This window comes from Armigeres subalbatus, chromosome 2, assembly GCF_024139115.2.
Source record: "Armigeres subalbatus isolate Guangzhou_Male chromosome 2, GZ_Asu_2, whole genome shotgun sequence".
Taxonomy (NCBI): Eukaryota; Metazoa; Arthropoda; class Insecta; order Diptera; family Culicidae; genus Armigeres; species Armigeres subalbatus.
In genome coordinates, this window is record NC_085140.1 from 102,633,589 (window position 1) to 102,656,738 (window position 23,150).

General features: G+C 37.0%; 1 protein-coding gene across 2 annotated transcripts in view; it reads left to right on the plus strand.

The window, feature by feature from the left end:
• The window catches only part of LOC134210545 (serine/threonine-protein phosphatase 4 regulatory subunit 1-like), a 659,316-nt gene that overhangs the window by 612,160 nt on the left and 24,006 nt on the right, over window positions 1–23,150 (plus strand). For both annotated transcript variants that reach the window (XM_062686590.1, XM_062686591.1), the window contains one exon: window positions 21,447–21,598. In XM_062686590.1, the coding sequence (XP_062542574.1) occupies window positions 21,447–21,598 (152 nt within the window). The remainder of the gene's footprint in view (window positions 1–21,446; window positions 21,599–23,150) is intronic.

The window sequence follows — 23,150 nt, forward strand, 5'->3', positions numbered from 1 at the left end:
TGCCACAACGACCACGACTGTGACCTTATCACTCTGATTGATTGCTAGATTTGTGGCACACACACGATATTTGATATATAAGTACATTATTCATTTTTTTTCTGTTAATAAAAAATTAAAATTAATCAAATACCCGGATGGGCAGCTGTAATACCTCAAACCTAAATCCCAACGCAATCTAACCTTGAGTCGCCACGAGTATCTTGGTCTATGCCACTTTCCCCTTACTAACTGTTGATAATAAGATGATATCTATTGCAACTAGAATAAACTGGAAATTATTTCTAATTTTCACGAAATCCCACGATTTTTTTTAAATTTTACTAGAAATTCTCTTGAATTCCCACGAGATTTTTTTAAAATTATTTTTTAATTTCCTTTTTTTTAATTCCTCGAAAAATTCCTTTGAATTTCCACAGGAAACTCTTTCAAATTTCCACCGGAATTTCCTCGGACTTTATGAAATCGAATTCCTTCAAAATTCTACCGGAAGTTCCTACAAATGTACAACTCGCTGTTCAAGAAAAAATCCATCCATTCAAAGATTGGGCTCTTTTAAGGACGCGGAATGAATTTTCTCACGATTGGGATTTTTTGGGGTTTCTTCCCCTACGCAAAACCCGCGGGGGTATAGGGAAGTTTTCCACGACAACTCATCCGAGCCCTCGTTTGACAGAATTTTCCCAATCAATGGAATCAAAGTGTCTTTCTCATGCTACTAATTTGTTTTAGGATATTTCGTCGAAACTGTCTCGGACAGCCTTCCTAATGCGGAAACCGCTGCTCTGTTGATTGTCACTACTACATCGGTTTCTTCGGCTGATGTTACAGCCTGGATCAAAAAGATCGTCAGCCATGATTGGCAAAACTAATGGGCTGCTTGGTCAGCCTCAAGAAGCAGCAATACATCTCCCGCCTCTACAGGGTGTTCAATAAGTTCGAATACACTTTCTAAAAATGTTTAAAAATTGTAATTAAATTATTTCTTTTCCCGATTACATTTCATTGAAAGTATTGTTTATAAGAAACGTTTGTAACATTTCTTCTGGAATGACCGCTATTTTGTACTTCTTCACGAGCTTCAAACGTTTCTGAAATCCATCGCAAGCGGCACCCACGGTCTGCATGGGCATTTCGTTCCAGATTTTGAGAATTACGTCTTGAACTGGTCCAAGTTACTGACCTTGTATTCGTACAGCTTTAACATAATAAAGGACCAACCAAGAAAGTTAAGAGGGTTCAAATCCGGGAAGCTGGGAGGTCACAAAGTTTTGTCCAAAAAGTCGATGAAATTGTCCCCATATAAGGCTAAAATCGCATTTTCCGTGTATAAAGGGTTATCGTCCTATTGGAACACGTTGGGCTGAACTCCGTCTTATCACTGGGCCACTGGGGGTATCAATCTTCCCCAAAATCTCAGTTTTGTAGTACACCGCAATGATTTTGACCTTCAAAAAATGCTGTTTACAATGCCCCAGCCCCCAATCCATTTTCACCGCGCGTAATAAACAAACAACAAGTGACAGAATGTCAACACCACACACATCCGTTAGCGTTTATATACCGCTAACGCTGACACCAATACTTATACAGAATATGTACATTGGGCTTACAAACACAATGATCGAACATTTGTATTCGAACTTATTGAACACCCTGTACACCGACCACACCCAATTCTCACATAATTTCGACAAAACTCAGTGCTGATGTGCAAAGTTTGACGTTCCTCGCTCCAGCTACGGAACAGCTACAAACATACGAGATGCCTTAGCTGACGATACCGTTAGCCAATCTGCCCTCATCTGTTTCCTTAAAGATGGAGTCATTTTAAATTCACAGAAATTATTGTAAATTATTAATGCAACAGAAAAAAAAAAACAAAAATCTTCACACAGTTATTAGGCATATCAAGTAGATGGGTACAATGGATTGGGTCTACCACTTTAAAATAACAGAAATTGGAACTAACATTGGACTGAGCTTCTTTTGACTAACCGTTGGCTATCTTTGACATGCTATTTAAGAGGAGTTCAATGCGAGCTTTCATCTATGATTCCGACTTAACCAAAACATATTTTAGCCCATGGATGATATAGTTTTGTTCCTTTAAATATGAAAATTTCTCAGCCAGTGAAGAAACTAGCCACGATGTTTAGGGGAGGTATAGCCGTTCTAACTATTTGCTCTGTACTGAGCTGTTTGCCAAAAAGATTGAACGTCTTAAGTGAAGCATCTTGGAATCCCAGTTCGACCACTAGGAAAAGTTCGACAACCAATTTGATGCCATATGCTTTTTCATCAACAAACAAACACTAAAATTTGCAAAACAATCGAAAAAGTTCAGAATTTTATAGGTTTTGGCACACAATGATATAATGGGGTTTTCCACTCGGCTGATATGCTGCGTGATGAAACTTTCTCTATATAATTCTTAAAATAAAAACAAAAATATATTTCTTTTTCAAGAATTACCGATTGTTTTTAGATGATTTGTGACAAAATCTGTGCAAGTTGTTGAAAATATGAAATCATTGATGAGTTTTTGTTGAACATTTTGAAAGAGAAATTTGAGGAAGATTTTTTAAAGGAATTTGATCAAGTATCCACGAAAAAATGCTTAACTGAATTGTTGGAGAAATCCTATCAGGATAATATTTCTAGTAAATTTTGAAAAACTGTTGGATACACTGTCAAATGTGTTTCTGTAGCCTCTTTAGTGTTTTCACTTTTTAAACAATTTGTGGGATAAAAATTCAGAAACAAAATGAGCTCTGTTGGAAGAGCTCTGTGGAAAATCTTTTTTCAGAGAAAACTAAAAAAAAGTGTGACAGTCTTGCGGAGGAAGATGTATTCAAAGGGTCTTCAGAATAAAATAGGGAGAACAATTTTCTATGCTACCATTATAGAAAGATCTTTCCTGGAAAAAATCGGAGGAAAATTATTAAATAGTAATTAAACCAAAAAATGTTGTAGAGATAATGAAAAATAACGGGATAAAAAGTTAGCAACAAAATTGTTTTCGTTTTTGTTGTTGACAAAATTTTTCGGATCTTTGTCATTATTATCTCCGACAAGAACAAAACTTTGTCGTTGGTTCTGTTTTGTGGCTTGTTTCGCATGTGAATCCAAGAAAAATTGATTCCCTGGTTATTCATCGTAAAGGGAAGAAGAATGTGTTCCCGGATGCCCCTGTATTGTAGTGTTGCAATAGTTCAAGGCACATCGACTACATCATGGTACAACCTCCATGCTTCAAAAGGTCTCAGCGCAACCAAAAAGTTCGTAGGGTATTACTGACGAAGGCAGGTCATTTCGGTCGATTATATTGGACCCCTACCTCGAAACTGTCGTGGAAACCATCACATTCTAGTCGTTTCGGATTACTTTTTGGAATGGGTTATTATCCAGCTTTTGTGAAGTATCGAAAGTTTATCCTTGTGCGGTATGTTGAAAGTCCAATAGTTCTCTCGAAATTCTGTCCCGTTTTCATCCAAAAGCAATAATGGAAATAGTCAACAATTTTTAAATCAATCATTGGTTGAACTCTCGATACTACTCGCAGCTATGAGAACCTATGTGAAGGAGATTCAGCATCTGTAGGACACTATGGCCTCGGAAATCAAGTGTGGTATATACTACTTCAACCGGATATACCTTCATGCACTCTTTAGAACTATGTGATTGGGACAAATCTCGCTTAACTTTTCAAAAGGACCTAAGTAACATTTTTTTCATGAATTAATTTGAGTACTGCAATCAAAATCTTTCATATTGGTCTGTTGATTACGCTATTCAAATTAATTCATGAAAAAAATGTTACTTAGGACCTTTTGAAAAGTTAAGCAAGAAATCAACGACGAGCCCGTCGCAAGGAGGAACAAAGTCCACAACAGCGAGCTGCTAGGAAGCGGCAAATGCTTTAGGATCGGTATACATACGGCATCATCCCCTTATGCAGTGATTTTTAACCTTTTTTGTTGAGTGATACATCCTCCTAAAAACTAGGCATAACTTGAGGTACCCCCTCCGGGTCGGTTGGATATGGAATTTTGGGACAAACACAGTTGTTATGATTCTGATACGATCACGGAAAAATAAAAGGGAGGTTTGCTTGACATAGGAGTTGAAGTTCATCGTAGCTTGCTGTTCTGAGGGTGATATTATTGGGTGGACAGTGGAGCTTTTTAGAATCAATCCGAGTCATCGGATCAAGCCGCATAATTGATGACCGATTTCAGTAGAATGGTTGTAGCAGTCTTCGGTTGCGCATTTTCAGAAGACCACATAGTGTAATAACGACACGCAATGGCTTACGCATCCTATAGTTCGGCGGACGGCGATTATTTTTGTTCGCTCGGGTACAGTTTTTTTATATGGGACATCAATCGATTGATATGTGAAAAAAACATTTTTTTTTTCATGACCTTCATCCACTTCTGTCCACTGCTTGCCCTTAAACATTCTTTCAAATTCAACTTTAACATTTTTAAGTTTTAAATAAATTAGGGTAAATTTTAATTTAGGTTTAATTAAAAAAAAACGCAAACATTTGCCAAACACAAATCACGTGCTTTTTCATACGTGGCACATTTCGAGTTTCCGCCAAAACATGCACAAAAATTAACTCCAGATTCCAGATCTACCTAATGTTCTTGGTATGTAATATGAATTTCATAAAAAGTTTTTCCACATAGTTTTTTTTTCTCTCGAAAGTTCTTCTGAAACTTCCCAGAATATTTTATCCAGAGTTTATTTATTAGAGCTGGTAGTGAGTCACTATTTTAGGTCTAGTCACTAAAAATTCACTATTTGCATCCAAAAGTCACTTAAGTCACTATTTTTCGAAAAATGGTCACCATTTTCGTAAAGCCGATTTGTTGCAATAAAAAATCACTTCGGCATTGTTGTTTCATAAGGGTGAAAGTCGCAAACGTAAACAATGACTTTTTCCGCTGATTCCACAGATATCGTGGCCTACTAGCAGTATTTTTTCCCAGAGTCTATTATATAGAGTTACCCAAAGAGGATCTTCTTACACTTATTCTGAATGATGCTCTTCTTATTCTGTTGCCAACTTTCACTTTTGTTCAACCCATCAAGTGACTTCACAGGAGCGTTCACTTCTAAAGCTTTTTAATTCGATAACGTAGTCACCCACAGAGTGCAAATACGTGGGTTTCTTGTTACTTTATTGGGGAATGTATTGATGTATTTTGAAGCTGTCGCTAGATCAAATCTAATACATTTCAATTCATGCGTTTTAATTCGCCATAATAATCATAAAGGCGATAACAATACTTCCGCCTCACCAACAAGCATTTGTTTACTTTGCTCGATAGGTAGACGGTTTGACAGTTCAATATGTAGATTTGGCTTCACTCTTTGCGCAACTCTATATAATAGACTCTGTTTTTTCCTTCTATTTTGTAGAATACGCGAAGCAATTTGCTAAACATGTCAATGTTTACGTTGCAATATTTAAAGGTTTCTTCTATAGGGAAGAGCTACTCATGCATCTAATGCACACTGAGCTAAGTTTGTGTGAACCATTGTCGGTCGAGTTTGTAAGCCCAATTTATGGAAAAAGTCTGCTTTAAAAAATCTTTTATAAAACATTGCTAAATTGCGGGTTGAGGCCCGCCAGCCGTTGCATCCAGTGAAAGCTCCAAGTTACTTTTGATTCAGATCAACTATGATATTCTTCTTAGCGAATGGAGCTTTTTTTTACAATGTTCTGAAAACTCAGATGTGTATATGTACATTATGTGAAAGATCTTGATTTGAAAAATGAACTGGAGGTAACCACTTTCCTTCGATGGGACTCGAACCCACAACCCTCCGTACGCTAGACTGGTGCTTTTAACCAACTAAGCTAAGAATGGTGCTTGCTAAAATGTAAAGTACTGACCTCGAGTACAGAGTACAGAAATAATGTGTGTTGGAACCAAATGTTTACCAAGAAAACGGCTGTAAATGAGCCTAAATTAGCTCAGGTGACTTGTTTAGCAGGGTTCGTAAAGCTCACTCACAGGATAGGATAATTATTTACGAACATTTTTTTCGCTTATCGGCTATGACAACCAATCTAATAAGTGAAAATATTTTTTCGCTCACTTGGATTGCCGCGAAAAGTTCGTTTGCTCGTTGTCTTTCGTATCCTCTAGCCTTTTCGTGCCATAACCATTGCAAACGATAGTAGGAAACATATATCCTACAATAGGATGGCTCAAATTAGGGTAAGGGAGGTATTTTGGACCACTTTAGGAGATGGCCGAACAATTTTTCGAATAAAAGTTGGATTTTGTAATAATGCTTGATCAATCCCCTAAGCAACTAAACAGTGGTGAATGCTGGATAGGATTTGTAGGTAAAAATGTTGTAAATCCCACCGAAAGAACCAAACTATCATAAATTCTGAAGATATGTAAGATTTAATTTTGGACCACCTGTTTTTATTTTGGACCACCTGTTGAACATATTTTGGACCACTCGAACAATTTTGTATTGCTTGCAAAGTTATGTTACTATTAGATCAAGCTAGTGATCTCCAGCATTTTTGGCGTTTATCCTTAAATTTTTTGTTAATCAATACATTTTTATAACCACTTTAAGGCATAGAACAATATCTATCAGCTAAGGGTATTGAAGCTATTATCAATTTCAGTACCACTCGGTGCAGCATCATCAAAGCAAAACAAACGTTCTGTCCATGGTCATGATGTATGCACCTGATTACTCCTACCCTGCCATATTTTTTGTGTAGTTTGCCAGATCTGTTCCATTTGTGTTATTGATAGTAGTGGGTTGCTCGGTTCTTCTTTGCTCATTGCACGTTCTTTTCCAAACGATCGTAAGGAAATAATGAAAACGGTTACATGTTGGTTTAATAGACATTTTCCTAGGGCTTACATCAATGAACGGTAGTGAAGAGAATTTATGAATTGTTTGATACTAGAGAAACAAATGGTTGGTAAAAACAAAAGTTTAAGAGATATTGAACTAAAAATAAAGGTATGTCCAAAATATATTTGGTTCAATGAAAAATGAACCTATTTTCGACATGCCTCAGAATACTGTTATTAAACTCACAATGTTTTGCTCGAGCTATGAAACTGCTTCAATTAGGTTTTAATAAGTGAACAACATCATTCACACGTATTGAATCTATGCACAAATAAACCTACAGCTTTTAAAAGTTGACTTAAATTTTACAATGGCGTCTTGGTTTTGGTCTAATCCAGCCGGAATGGTTAAATGCATGACAATATTTTTTCAAAATTGCTATATGTTATAAGAAACAAATGTAGGAGATACCTTATGGATAGTTTCTTTTTGCAATAAAGTTTAAATGATGCATGCTTTATTTAGTTTTGTGTGATATAAATGCAAAATTCAGCTAGGTGGTCCAAAATATGAGCCCGGTCCAAAATACAGCCGTTACCCTAGTATGGCAAAAACTTTTTCAAATTTTTTGATGGGCCCTCTTATTCAATTCTATTTGATGCTCTGGACAAAATTTCAGCCAAATCGGTCAACGTTTGGGCGGTGCTAAACTCGTTGGAAGTTTATATGCAGAAACATCAAAAAATAGTAAACTGTAGTTGGACGGCACAACTTACGATGAAGAACCATGATACTCATTCAGATCTTGAAAATTTTATACAGAATGTTATGCAGAAAACCGCGAGAAGGCTCTACATGCAGATAGTGTGTTGATGTGACTAGAGTGAGCGCATCACTACGGTATTATTGTTGATGTTTTAGGTTCAAATATCGTCGCGGCTTTACTTTTTTTCAAATTATTCGACAATGAATCTCACGAAAAATAGATGAGAGGAAAAGCGCTTATCGTTTATCTTCCAAAGCTAGCTCTAGAGAATTTTCAACTAACAATTAGAGCTGAATATGCTAATTTTTTAACTGCAGAAATTATGTTTTGCTGAATATGCGCTCTATCAGCTACCAATGTTTGTTGAGAGGGTGATGGGTGAATGATGTTTCTCGCCGAAAACAACGAAAAAAGGTTCTCCCTAAACCCGAAAAACGCTTACTCTTGTCTCATCAAAATGAAAAGTAGAAACCCTGAGCTTTGATTGCGGCAACGCCGATGTCGAGGAAGCATTTTGAGCATTTAAATTGTTTTCCTAATATTGAACTTGCCCAGCGATCCTTTCAGAACGAGCCTAATCTTATTCCCATCCACCCCATCCACCCCATCTTAGTGCAGGAGGTCGTGGAGAAAAAATGTTGTTTCTTTACATAAAGTACTGATACTTGCAAACGGGTGATCACAATTTATGCTGTACTTATACAACAAATGTTCTTCTTCTTCTTATTGGCATTACATCCCCACACTGGGACAGAGCCGCCTCGCAGCTTAGTGTTCATTAAGCACTTCCACAGTTATTAACTGCGAGGTTTCTAAGCCAAGTTACCATTTTTGCATTCGTATATCATGAGGCTAACACGATGATACTTTTATGCCCAGGGAAGTCGAGACAATTTCAAAATCGAAAATTGCCTAGACCGGCACCGGGAATCGAACCCAGCCACCCTCAGCATGGTCTTGCTTTGTAGCCGCGCATTTTACCGCACGGCTAAGGAGGGCCCCACAACAAATGTATAGAAGACTATAAAATACTCAAATTTGGAAGTCACTTCTTCGTCACTATTTGGTCACTATTTTTATTATTTCAGTCACTGAAGCCACTCTTATTTATCCCTAAATTAGCTACTAGCCCTGAATGTCATCTACAAGTTTCTACAATAGCTTCAGATTTTTTTTTTAAATTTTAGTTTTTAAAGTTCCTCCTTTGAATTCAAAATATCATTCTGATTTTTGTTTTCCAAATTGAATGAAATTTCCGAACATTTCCAAAGCAACTGTGATTTCTTCAATAATTTCTGTATTTGTCCCCTCGTTTTTATTTCTGATAAATTTCGCTGTTTTTAACATTTCCTCCATAGTTTTCCTACGAGATTTTTTCTAGGGCTAAATAGTAATGGTGGTTGTGTATCCTATATTTATGGATTTCTCGTAATATTTTCCATGCTGCCCCATTATTCAAGCATTTCATACATTTCGAGCTATTTCAAATCATGAAATAACTATTAAGTAGCGAAATTTTAGTCAAATTCTGTGCGCCTTCCTAATAGTTTGATGTAATTTCGGAACTGTGGCATTTAATCCATCAAAACTATGAGTTTGTGGTAATAAATATAAAATATCATTAACATTATTTATTTTTCTTGTTATGAAGGGGTACTAGATGACGTAATATAGTTTTTTTATTCAGAATAAAAAAAAACAAAACTAAGAGGGTAATTTGGTCATGTCGCTTCGGGATAAAGTGAACAATGTTCTAATAGAAATAATGCTTTCAATGCGCGATCCTCCACAGTGCTTGGTTCTTAGACACTTCGCACGATCTGGTTGCGTAAGTTAATTAGTGCGCGTTTCATGGTGTTTCTGCTTTGTGTGGCCGAATAATAGTTTGTTATAATATTGTGTAAAAAAAAACTAAAATGTCGCATAACTTATCAGAGTGAATCCTACCGATACCTACCGACTAAGTGATAAATCCTTCCTGTGGTTTTCGTGGAGACGCAGAGGTTAACACGATCTTCAAATAGCAGAAATCACCTTCTAATATCCCTTCCCTCATCCTAACTGCCTACAAGGACGTACCCGGCGCCATTATTGATCATCCGAACATCTAATTCACTGAAACTTGCATACTGCAAATGCTTGAACATTCCCAGTCAATCATTCAGTTAATTCTTTGTGCAATTTCACTGATTCTGTCAATCACGGAGCCGCAACCATGGACATTTGTAGCTAGCCAAAGCTAAGCTAAGCTAGCTAGGCCATAACAAAGCAAATATGGAGAGGAGAATCATTAAAAATACACTCATTGGGAAAATACTCAAACATAATTCGTTTGCACTACATTTCTGAGCAAATATATGGAAATATGCACCGCGTTTACGGAAACGACCATATCCAAGATGTTTGTCATCCGATCAGTGAAATCAATATATCAATCAGCTCAGTAGAGGCTCTAGTTTCTGTAAAAAAAAACATAACAAGGGCCAATATTTAACTCATGTAAAAAATAAAAGATTAGCTCAACACACTGCACACATCGTAGTTGCTAGTCGTGATTGGCCGAGAAACAACAAATATGCACAACTCATCAATTGAATAGCCTTCTAGGGATAAGAAAACTATTCTCACTGTACATGCTTTGGGGGTTCATTAATTCAAGACCAATAACGATGCCGAACCCGTTCTCACATTCATCTTAGGATTAGAAGAGGAAAATTAATTCGACACTCATTGCTACAAGAGACCGAATAATCCTCTGAATATCCGCGAGCGCCACGGGAAAGGGATAGTGGGTTAGTTAAGAAGGTAATTCACTAGCGTAAGCGACTAAATATTCATTGCGATCGAAGTTATTTTCAAGTCACGAAGACGAAAACAAATCAATCCAACATGACATCAATATGCTTCGTCTCATAAGCTTCTACAACACGACCGATCCTGCACTAATAATTTATCTGCTCTTCGATGCAGAAATTATTTTTTTCACTACGCGTTCTCTCGGACTAGCTGGCAAATTAAAATCCCGCACCAGTCAATATTCGACTAAAGTAAAGCCCCCTCTCCTCTGGAAAATTAGAAATTTTCCATAAAAAAAATTGAAAATTGCCAATAAAAATCAGGGTTAAGCAATAATATGAAATTTCCTTAAATAATAAAAAAAATTCACGAAATAAAATTTTATAAGCTTGTTTAGAAGCATAAATTGCAATTAAAAAAGAGAATTTTCCATAAAAAAATCAAAATGTTCCATTGATAAAAAATACAAAAAAAAATCATGAATAAATCAATATTAGAAAATAAACAATAACAAAATTTCCCTCAAAATAAATATTTTTTCCACAAAAATTAAGAACTTTCCACACAAAATCAAGAAAGAGCAATAAAAAAATATAAAAATTATAAAATATAAAGAAGCAATAAAACTGGGTATTTTTTTCAATACTTTTTATTATTGCTTTTTTATTTTTTTATGAAAATTTTTATATTTTTTATTGTGTTTTTTTGCATATTGAGTAATTTGCACTTTTATAGACTCCTGAGCGAAAATTATTTGCTCAACCACAATCCCTCAGTTCACTTGAAACCATGCGCGTAGGTACTTTGATCGACAAACATTCTCCAACGTTTGTTTTGATCATATTCAGATTTTCACTTGTTGCGTTGCGTTGTAACGGAGTATTTCGTAGATTGCATACTGATAGCTGTCATGTATATTCTTTAACTTTCTTACCCCAACTGCTTATGGATTACTAATTGGGATTTAATAGAAATCCAATTGGGGGTCTAAAATGATAAAGCAAGAAAGCTACCATTGCTGGCCACGCCCATCTTCTCCGTTACTAGGGAAGGGAAGGAAATACTGATATGACATCTACTTAACGAGAGACCAGCGACTCACCGACGCCCTCATAGATGTCAAGGAGTTGGATGGTGGGTAGAGATATAGTTTAGGAATATCATCATAAGCAAATGATATCATAAGATTGAACGAACGTTGGAAGTGACCATGCTAAGAAATTTATGTCACTCCATTGTTGATTTACCTGGGATGGGGCAAAGCCATTAAACTTGCCCTGGCTAATTAGCCTAGGTTTAAGCGCCAATGCTCGCTCTCTGAAACGAGAAAAAAAAGAAAGTTTATTACACTCCCATTCCCCTTATTTGTTTCCTAATAAAATTAAATCTCTATATTTTCTATATCCTTCCGATAAATAGTTCACCAATTCCAGGATACCTGTATCATTTGTTCTGATAACATTCACCTTTTACCAATTCCCTCTATTGCTCATAATTCCGATATTATACCTTTACGTTATATCCACCATGCTTCCATCGTATCACCAATTCGCTTATTAGTGCTGTCCAATGAGTAGCTTGAAATAGCTCGAAGTTGTTCCCGTCCTGCTTGTTCTTTATTGTCAACAAATGGGCATGAGCAGGACAGGAAGAAACCTCGAGCTACTTCAAGCTCTCATTGGACAGCACTATTATCTTCCCCTTATACTTCTTTTTTCGTGTTGTGTTTACAACCGTCTTCTAATTCCCAACTCCTTCCACAAACTCAATACTTCTCATTTTCCCATCAACGGCCGATTCTTATGATACCGATATGATATCTTTCCTTTTTTCCACTCTAGCCCGCAATCCCTTTTACTATCGATTGTGTAGCTATACCCTCCTCTTAGTTCAGTAATTGTCTATAAGGCTATCTGACGTTTAATCATCTTTCTCTTGCACGCGCACGTAAAAGATAGGATTTGTTTTCATACGGAAACGCTTCGGAAGCGTTTCCGTATGAAAACAAACCCTATCCCGCCTGTGCGCGTGCAAGAGAAAGATGATAAACGTCAGATAGCCTTATTGCCAACATTGTTGTTTTGTTCACGATCAGTTTCTTCCCATTCCCACCATAAAAACTAAACTGTTAGTTTTCTCAACTTAACTTGAACACTTAATAAACCATCCATCCGTTTGCCATCCGCCTTTCGCAATTCTATTTTCATTGGCTTTTCTTAACTTTTTTTCTTTTTCCATTCATGCCCATAAGGCTATCTGACGTTTATCATCTTTCTCTTGCACGCGCACAGCCGAGATAGGGTTTGTTTTCATACGGAAACGCTTCCGAAGCGTTTCCGTATGAAAACAAATCCTATCCTTCCCGTGCGCGTGAAAGAGAAAGATGATAAAACGTCAGATAGCCTTATTACCACCTCCCTCCAACTTTTCACATGTTTATTATGACACCACTTTCAGCCCTTTCTCACGACGACTTCGCTGTTAAACCAGCACGCAGCCTTTTTTGCTACAAAACGAATCCGTATTATTTGATCTGTTCATAACCACTTTTTCCAATTCCTTCCACAACTTCAAAACTCAAAACTGCTAATTTTCCTGACACAATCCTCCCACCTCAACATCAGTTCTCATAGTATCGTATTTTTTGTCACAATCGCTTTCTTCAACTACATTCAGGCTTAAAACTTCTCACTTTTTCTTCTTATTAGGACCTAAGACATTAGGACCACACGTGTGAATCGAAACCACCATCTTCCCTTTTTCAATCTGTTTTTGATGCACTGCCAATACGCAACTCCATTTGATATTAAATGCAACTCCACACCGATATTAATGCACTTTTTTCCCCGAAACACATAATCTTTCCGGTGTTCAAAAATTTAGTTTAAAGATTATGACAGCTGTTCTTTCTTGCAAATATGTTTCACATCTGTTCTATCAATGTATTCAGAATTGCGCACACGAACACGTATTCACGACCGTCATCCGAAACTTTTTCCGGAAATCAATCGGCCATTTTCACCAACCGAATTACAAAGTGACGGAAATTAGGCGCAGAAAACAAAACGCGTCCACTCGTAAGCGCGGCACACTTCGATCCCCCTATTCAGATTATCACTTGTCAAATGGTCTGTGTTCGTATCCGCATAACTCGAAAATGGCTGGATGAATTTTCTTCATTCCTTCAGCTGTTACGTTTGATATTGTTTCCGACGGGTTTATATGATATTTGCTCATGCGAGACTCGTTATTAAAGTTGGGTAAATCGTGGAAAACTAAAATTAGGATTTGAATGGAAATTTTGCATGGGCAGTTCAGAGAGCGCATTTTCGCCTACTTTGCAGGACAACGTCTGCCGGGTCGACTAGTTAATAATAAAAAAAGATAATCAAATAGTAAGTAATTTCAAACTTTGGTCATGTGATAAATTTTATAGATAGTTTCTAAATTTTGCAGGTTTTACATGAGGAAACAGCTATATCCAATGAATAAGCATGGAAGAGCGTGGATCTGGTCAATTTTAAAACCCCGTCACTTCTTACCAGACTAGATGAATATGATGTATATGAATATGTCTTTTCGTGGAACTATTATTTAAGTGGGAAGTGAATACAGTGCTGTCTAATGAGCAGCTTGAAGTGGCTGAAAGTTGTTCCCGTTCTGCTCGTTCGTTGTAAACAAATGGACATTGGCGGGACGGGAGTAACTTCAAACTGCTTTTTGGACAGTACTAATATTTTCTTATCTGAAGGCTCGGAGACGGCTTAGTGGAAATGCAAATTTTGTTGAAGACAATTCCCACGGCTCACTCTCTTCAGAGTCAGCGGTTCATGTAGAAGAGTATGAAATGCCGATATATGCATTGTACTCATATACTCTAAGAATGCTAAATAAATTAATAAATGATTGCTACATAATTGTGCAATTAATTGACCAATTGGAATACGGAAATGTCGTACCGTTAGAGCATAACAATAGCTCGAAAAACGTGGGGTGTTTTTATTAAAGTTTGTTTCGTGTACGAAGAAAGTTTAGATAAAGTCTGTTGTTGATATTTCCTTATTGAATGTAGCCTTTGGCAATCTTTGGTAGCAACAGACACATTTGGCAAACACTAGTAGGTATTTGTGCATTCTTACCGTTCTGCCCAAGCATGTCTATGCCAGCCATTGTTACAAACATTCCATAATTCTTATGGACCAAAAAAAATGAAATAGTACCGATATTAATTCGAGAAAAAAAGTACCATTGAAATTCTCCATGCGAATATTGGTTTGTTTCAAAGTGACACATCATTCAATGATAACCTATGATAACTAGATTGAGGGAAAATTCACTGTCACCAACGATTTTCTCAATAGTCTATAAATTCATGATACGAGCAATAAATTGTGGAAAAAATATTTGTTTGTTTGTTTGTGTAACTGTTTTGTTGCTTTTATTTGTTGCTTATGTTTTCTTTTCTCTGATTTCTTAATCAGCATTTTGTTTAATTTTTTAAGGAAAGTTTTTAATTCTTTATGTAAACTTTAATTTGTTGCCCCAATTTTCTGCACTTCGATGCAGAAATTAATTATTTCGATTCGTGTCTTCCCGGACTAGCTGGTGTACCCACCACCAACACGATCGAACTGCAACCCATGTAAAAAATAAAAATCAGCGTGAATAAGCAATGTCTGTCAGTAATCTGAATGAGAACTGAATATTTCCCCAAATATCTGTTCAAAGAAATTTTTCCATTTTCCAACTTTAAACTCGACATACCATTTTGACTCAAATTCCAAACATGCCTTATAGTCCGAAAAATGGCGGTTTAGGCCGGAAACAGAAACATAAATTTCCATCGTTTTTACATACGGAGGACCAAGATTGCAAATGAACTCAGTAACTTGTGGAAAAAAAATGCGCGAATAAAGTTGTAATGGCCATTCAAAAGCGAGTGTTCGGAATATGAGTTCTATCCAGGTTTTTACGCTAGCCATAAATCAACTATGGTAATTAAATTTTGACACTAGCTGTGTACGATTCTTATAGGGCACTGCACGGACTGCTTTGTCTCTTTCTCGCTGCAAAGAAATTAGAAAACAACAAGGCCAGTAAACGTCAAAATTTATGAGGAACGAAAGAGAAGGAAATGTTGTTGTTTTCTAATTTCTTTGCAGCGAGATGAAAATTTGTCTTCTTGTTTATTTGGAAGCGTATCCCAACCTAAATACCCGTTCATAAAAAATTAATTTTTGCATGCATCTCACTTTTTCATTATTTCAGATAGACTACTTCAAGAACATTATCTCACTGATTTCTTATATAACTGGCAAGGCAAGATCAAGGAATTGAAATTTCGCGGTAATTTCAAACTAACTTCTCTCACATCTCGAGCTGAGGATATGTTTTACAGTACGCTTAGTTAGCCATTAGTGATTCGCTGGTATTTTCGTGGAAAAACTTTGCCTTAGGGGGTTACATGCGATTTATTGATGTTGGTAGCAGAGTGGAAGGAAATGTATGGCTTCGGATGTTGTTAGAGCCTATCCGATAACGAATGCCAGAACATGGAGGATAATCCTAGTTTGTACCTTTCTACGCTTAGTATGTTCTCAACAGGTGTTTATTAATATTAAATAGTTTTGGTTGAATAATTATTAATAATATTCAATAGTTTTGGTTCTAGTCTAAGAAAAGTGTAAGAACAGAGGATGCTCCTAATATATGTTATAATACTACGTTCCGTGTTAATTGAGTTTCTTTTACTCTACTTTTTATGGGACTTACTCATACACCTGGTTTAAGATTAGGCAGAGGTAAAGAAATTGGCCCTCCGTGGAGCTGAAAAACGATAAGCTCTCTAAATCAATAACTTTATCTGGAGTCGGAATGTCATAAGGCATCAGAGATCAGAGATCATTGAAAATCCGCATCATTTTCAAATCAGTCAAAAGATGCGCGTATTGATTGCATAAATCCAGTTGAAAAAAGGAACTATCGGTTGTGCAGAATCAAATTAAGGCTAAGACAATTCGTACAAAGTTACACAAACCAATAACGTGCATTTCGTATCTGTCGAATGGTTGTTAAGGTAGCCTTCCACCTCGAGAATTTGATTCTTGAATTTTGTCCCCCATTCAAAATATATTCTCATCAAAATATGCAGACAATTATCCCGACGTGTTTTTTACACACAGGTATTTAGGTTTACGTGCACAAATGGATAGTTATCATTGTTTTCTCCCTGCGAACTGATTTGGCACTCAATCCAGAACTTCTAACATCCAGCATTTACTTCGTTTTTGTCCTTTTTCTCTGAATGCAGGTGCTATGATCGCACCTGTCCTTACAGTAAATCCACGTTTAAAATAGTCTAACTTGAGCTTCATCAATTTCCCCATGCTCTCGCTGACCTTGCTTTGAATTAGGATTCGAATGGACACCCATCTAAAAGAAATAAAAAATATAAAAAATGAGCTACAATTGTGTTTCAAAATAAAGACAAAACAAAGCTCTTTTTGACGTTTATGTTGTTCTATAGATATACAGTTTTACGAAGGTTACTAGGATGAAAAATACCATAAAATCCGTACACAGCATGTGGCAAAATAATTACCATAGTTGACCCGTGGCCATAATAAAAAGCTGGATTCGGGATTTGAGTCAAAACGGTACTTTGATTATCGATCGTGGTTTCACACTGCCTTGCAAAAATTGCCTGCGTGTCGTGTGTTTTAAATAATAATCAATTTTGTGTAAATATTTCGGTAAATAAACAATTGACATTATTTCCTCTTCAATCTCGATATAAACAAGAAATCTCCATATGAAAAGATTCGTACAAATAGTCAATTATATTCGTTGCATGTTTTGGTAATTTTCACGGACAATGGAATAGTACCAACTTCTCTCTTTAACTTGTTGCATGTGACTGTTGATGCGAACAAATAAGTCACTGGATAAAAACCTTTTGTTCGGAGAACTATTGGCTAAAACTATGTTTGAACCAAATTCGGAGTAACGGAGTAACGTTATAACGCAGTCAAAAAAATCAAATAAACAGAAAATAATCAGGAGGAAAATAATAATTATATAAGATCAATTAAACTTGATTCGTGTTAAATTTATGAATGTGACCAAACTTCCAAACAGCTCGTGACAAAGTTTCATCAATTTCTGGAATAAGCGGCAAAATGGCTCTACCCAAGGCTCTACCCCTACCGAAATACCTTTCTGTATGTTCCTCTTAAATAAGTTTCAATTCTTCCTATCAGACTTAAACAAAACCATCCGGATCCGGATTAAAGGCAACAGGTTTCCCGAGAAAAGCTCCTCGGTGAGCCACTTCCGCGATAACAATTCGCCGCGACTACGCCGAGTATACACAAGGACTGTTTTGTTGGCGGATTCGCATTAATTCCACTTACCGTGGCGGTAGTTAGTTAGTGGTGATTGTCAACATTCGTGGAAAACGAGGAAGAACGCACGGCGGCGTGGCAGGCAGACAGGTGGTGTTCAAAGCGAACAAACAACCGCTGCTGCTCGACTGTAGACCCAGACGATTTCCTCGGAAATACCTGGCTGGCGCCCAACGCGCTGCATCGTCCCATTCCAATTTCCCCCAGCTCATATGTGTGTAATGGTGATTGTATCTCCTGAAGGACCAAATAGGTGAACCGGAATTGACACATATTTTCTGACTAGGGAGTGGATTGCAGAGAATCTGGTAACGGTTATCGTTTTCAAGAAGGTTTCGGCAAAATTGGAAAAGAATGTGTTGTGTACAGAGGTTCCAGGACAAGTTTTTTTTAATGTCAATTTTTTTCTTATTTTCTATCATGAAACTTAAAACATGGGAATTAAAGCGGCAAAACTAAATTGTCGCATGGGGAGGATTTCACAATCGTTCTCGTCCGTACTTCAATCCAGAGCGGGTGTGACAAACGCAGACGTACGCAAAGGATGGATATAGGGCAAACACGCTCCCCGCTGGAAATCCAAATGCCGTGAAAATGGGTGGAAAACTTTTATTTGCTTTTAATTTCCTCAACGATAGAATTAATTTCGGATGAATTGTACTTTTCGGGTTATTGTATCCATTTAAATGTGTGTGCGTGCGTGTGATTGTGTATATGTGCGTATGTAGCATTGAATTTTCTTTCCGTTGCTGATATTTCTTTATTATCCGAGAACGTCCGTCGAATTAAAGCCAACTTGAATTAAAAAATAAAGTCCACAACTGAAAATTCAGACTAATGAAAACTCGTTAAACCATCAAATTATTTCCATTTGCGCTCAGTGTGGAGAACGAGCCAATTAGAACACAATAGCGAAAAATGTTAACCCAACTTTCTTTAATTAGGAAAATTCTCGGGTAAAATATTTTACCGAAATTTGTCCAGCTCGAGAATGCGAGTGTGAGTGTGTATGTGCGTAACGCGCCCCATTGTGCCTATGTATGTGAATCTTTCCACTCCGTAGCGGAAGAAAACGGATATTAATCCATTTTCGGCGGGACCGGACGGACGAACCAGAGGATACCCGTGAGGGCAACCCCAAAAGAGTAGTGAAAAAGATTGTTTACGACGAGCCGGCAGCGGGTTGTACCTTGCTAATTGATGATGACGATGATGAGGACGACTACAATACGAACCACGGAGGAGGCCGGGGGGGGAGGCATTGTGAGCATTCACCGGTTCCCGATAAATGCGCCCACAACGGAACGATGTGATAGGAAAATCAATAATGGCTTTTCCGGAGAAAAACCAACATGAAATCGAGTGCCCGGGGTGGGGGGTTGGGGATGGTTGTCGAATCAGGCACCCGGCGCTGGCTGGTGGGAGATGTTCGAAAAGTTGTTTGATCAAATCGTTTTCGAGGAAATTAATTTGTTTAGTGGTGGTTTAATGAGTGCTTCAAACTTGATTGATTGAGTGTTGTTCGAGAGTTTTGGGGCATTGTGCTGCTCACAGTGGATTCGTTACATGTGTTCTCTTCTGGTAGCGAGCCGGGGGTTGTACGCTGTAAAACGATCGTTCGATGTTTAATTGGAGGCTTTATCATATTGATTCCTTCGTTGAATGGTAATGTGCGAAATGTTGGAATGTGTGATTTTCTTGACTGATTACTTCTGTCAATTTGATTACAAAAATTATGAAATATTGATCGCAACAACACATTTTTTTTAATCAAATGTCGTTAGGAATTTATTATACTCAATATTCATCATATTTAGCCATGTGTCGATTTTTATGATTATTGTTAATTTTTTATCAAAATTATTTTTAATTGATTTTAAATTCAAAATTTCAAAACCTACCAAATTTATTTATGAAATATTCATAGCTCATGAATCATGAACTTTAAAAAAACGGCTATATTTAAAGATCATGGTTTTGACATCCAATGAATTGTTTTAAAATCAAATACAATTAGTAGAAAACAGATCCAACCATTTGAACCAGTTCAGTCTGATGTTTGATCAAACACTAAAAGCTTTACAGATTTTTCCGAGTTTCTCAATTTTCCACTTGACACTCCATTTCCATGTGAAAAAAATCCAACTTTCATTGAAACAAGCTTGAATGGGCTTGCAACTCTTATCGCGAGCTCGGAAAATTTAACTTTCACGGTGCATAAAATTTTAAGCAGGAATATCCTCCGTCTCGTGTCCCTCTTGATTTGTCCATCGCGCGTACTTCAACCGTATCAGATGTTAAGCCAAGTTTCATGATCCGGTACAAACCGGCTGGACAAACGATAAACAAACGTTGGGTCCACGTGGATTGGGCAGCCATAACCTACAATCAGTGTCCATCAGGACCGGCGGCGAGTCGATGACATAAAAGCGAAAACTATCGCGAAAGGATGAAACATAGAACCGTGAGTGGAAGGAAAAAAAACTGTAACAAACCCTTGACAAATTACCCCATTTGGGTGTGTTGTCAGTCTGTTCGGTTTATCTTCTCTGGGCTTTGGACGTCCTTGTGACTGCTTCCACAGCAGTTCAACTGGATGACTTTCCCTTTATTCGCCTAACTTTTGGCTACACTTTTTCGTCCTCTAACGATTATTCGTGTTAGGCACTATTTAGAAGTAATTTATGAAAATGGCCCAACTGGCGATTTGCAACGCTTGTATGAAAAAACCCAGATTAATCCACCTAGCGGCGATGATGCCTTTCTCGTGCATCGTAAAATGTACTGAAAAAATCACATAGGAAAGGTCAAAAAAGCACTTTAGGGGGATAGATCGCATATTTTCTATCATTTTGCATGTTTTTGCATTAATTACTATGCATTCCCACCATTCTTGAAAAAATTTGTTTTCGATTTTGAAATTTTTTGAAAAAAACAATGATTTTCAATAATTCCGAAATGCAATGTCCGATCAGGCCAATTTCCAATAGCAAACAATGGGACCGCATTCCCCGTCGAATGCAACTTGTTGCGAGGAAATCGGGTAATGCTAAGTTCCAAAAAGTGTGTCTACAAAATTTGTACACATACACACATACACACACACACATACATACATACACACAAACAGACATCACCTCAATTCGTCGAGCTGAGTCGATTGGTATATAACACTATGGGTCTCCGAGCCTTCTATCGAAAGTTTGGTTTTGGAGTGAAATTATAGCCTTTACGTATACTTAGTATACGAGAAAGGCAAAACGAACTACATTTCGATTTACGTGGCCCCGTTATATTAATCGGTGCCTGAGTACATAATTTAGAAATTTGAAAAACATTTGAAAAATACCGTTGCAGTGTGAATACATCAAAAAACATAAAAAATCGTTATTGGGATCGGGTTTTTTCCTGTTTTTCGTCGATCATAACTGTCGGATCAATTACAAAAAATACTAAAAAAAATCACATCCTGAATTAAAGATTATTAAATCAATGCTATTCAATAAATTGTCGTAGATTCTAATCTATTCATATTTCAATTTTTGGGATGGGATTTTGCCATAATCGAAAAAAGCTCCCGATTTCCGAACATTTTCCATTTTAATGACCGATTTTTTCTTTCTTCTTCTTTACAGAGGTATGCGTTCGGTCGAGCCTATCGTCATGGCTGCAGCGGTTATGCGTGAGCTGCCTGGACCGGGAACAGAACGTCGACAGCGACTTCGGTCGCTCGGTGGTGGAGAAAGTGCTGAACATCACCATGCGGTACCTGGCGGATGAAACGGGGGTAAGTGTTGTTGGATGTTATTTCGGTTTTCGAAACTAATCATTATTTGGGGAACGATAAGGAAGTAAACAAACATTGAAATTGAACGAACTTATACGGTTTTAAATTCTTTGAAATCATAATCCAATCCTAATTCCTATTTGAAACGAAATCAAAAGCAAATAAAAATACATGATGGATAATTTTACGATATCACGGAATATGTAGAACTAACAAAAATGAGCAAAAAACAGGGGTTTTCTGTTCACAAAATTGTGTATTTCATGAAATTCGAGTCTATTCAAAAAAAAATACATTGGTCTCCGGCAATGAACAAAATCTTCACTGTTGAGTGTAATCGTATTTCCAAAAGTATTTCATACTAAAAAAAGTTGTGAAGAAGTTTGAGTCAATATGTACGAGCTTGAAATCTTGAAAATGGTTAGTACAAAGAACTCACCCTAATGCTCTGTAATTCGCTTTTTTCCCTTACTCGATGAAATTTAAAGTTTTTTCCCTCCGTAAGTCTATACTTTGCTAACTCGATGTTGTCAGAAACAGTTCACATGCACGATATACCGTTTGGTCGAATGGAAAAAGTAGAGAAAAGTGAGTAATGAGAAGTGAAAAGCAAGAAGTGAGAAATTTAAAACTCGAAATAGGAAGTGAGAAGTGAAAAGTGAGAAATGAGAAGTGAGGACCGAACATTGAGATATGAGAAATTGTGAAATAAATCTTTATTCTTTCCAACTTCTTTCCTTCTTTCTTTTTCCTTCTTTATTTTTCCCCACTTCTTCTACTTTCATCCTTCTTCCCTTTTCTTTATCTTTTTCCTAATTTCTCCCCATTTCTTTCTACTTTCTTCCCTTTTCTTTTTTCGTTATTCCATATTTCTTCCCTTTACTTCTTTCTTAATATTATTTCTTCCTTCCTTCCTCTTCATTATTTCTTCTGGCTTTTTCTTTCTTCTTCCGTTTTTTTCTTTTTCTTTCTTCCTCCTTTTTTATTTCTTTCTACTTCCTTCTTCCTTGTCTCACTTCGCAACTATCACACTTTATTTCTCTCCACCCAGTTCTCACTACCATTTCTTAGTACTCACTTCTCACTTCTCTTGCTCACTTCGAACATCACATTTCCCACAATTCACTATTCATTTCGAACATATCACTTCGCACTTAACTCGATAAGGAAACAATTTTAACTGTTCGGCCAAACGACATTCGGCCAAATGACCCTATTGGGAAAGCCTCGTTTAACCAAAACTCATTCGGCCGAAAGCCATTTGGCCGAACTTCATTAGGCCGAACAAATCATTAGGCCGAAACCTACCCGGCTGAAAGTCATTTAGCTGAATAAGTCATTTAGCCAAGCAAGGCCGAATATGGCCATTGACGTCTCATTCCTCACTTCTCAATCGTCATTTTTCACTTCTCACTTCTTACTTTCTGCTGAACATGGATTTGCATTGGAATTGGATTCGGTTTGGGATGGGTTTGGATTGGATTTGGTTTGGATTTGGATTTGGATGGGATTCGGATTAGATTTGGATTCGGGTTGGATTTAATTTGGATTG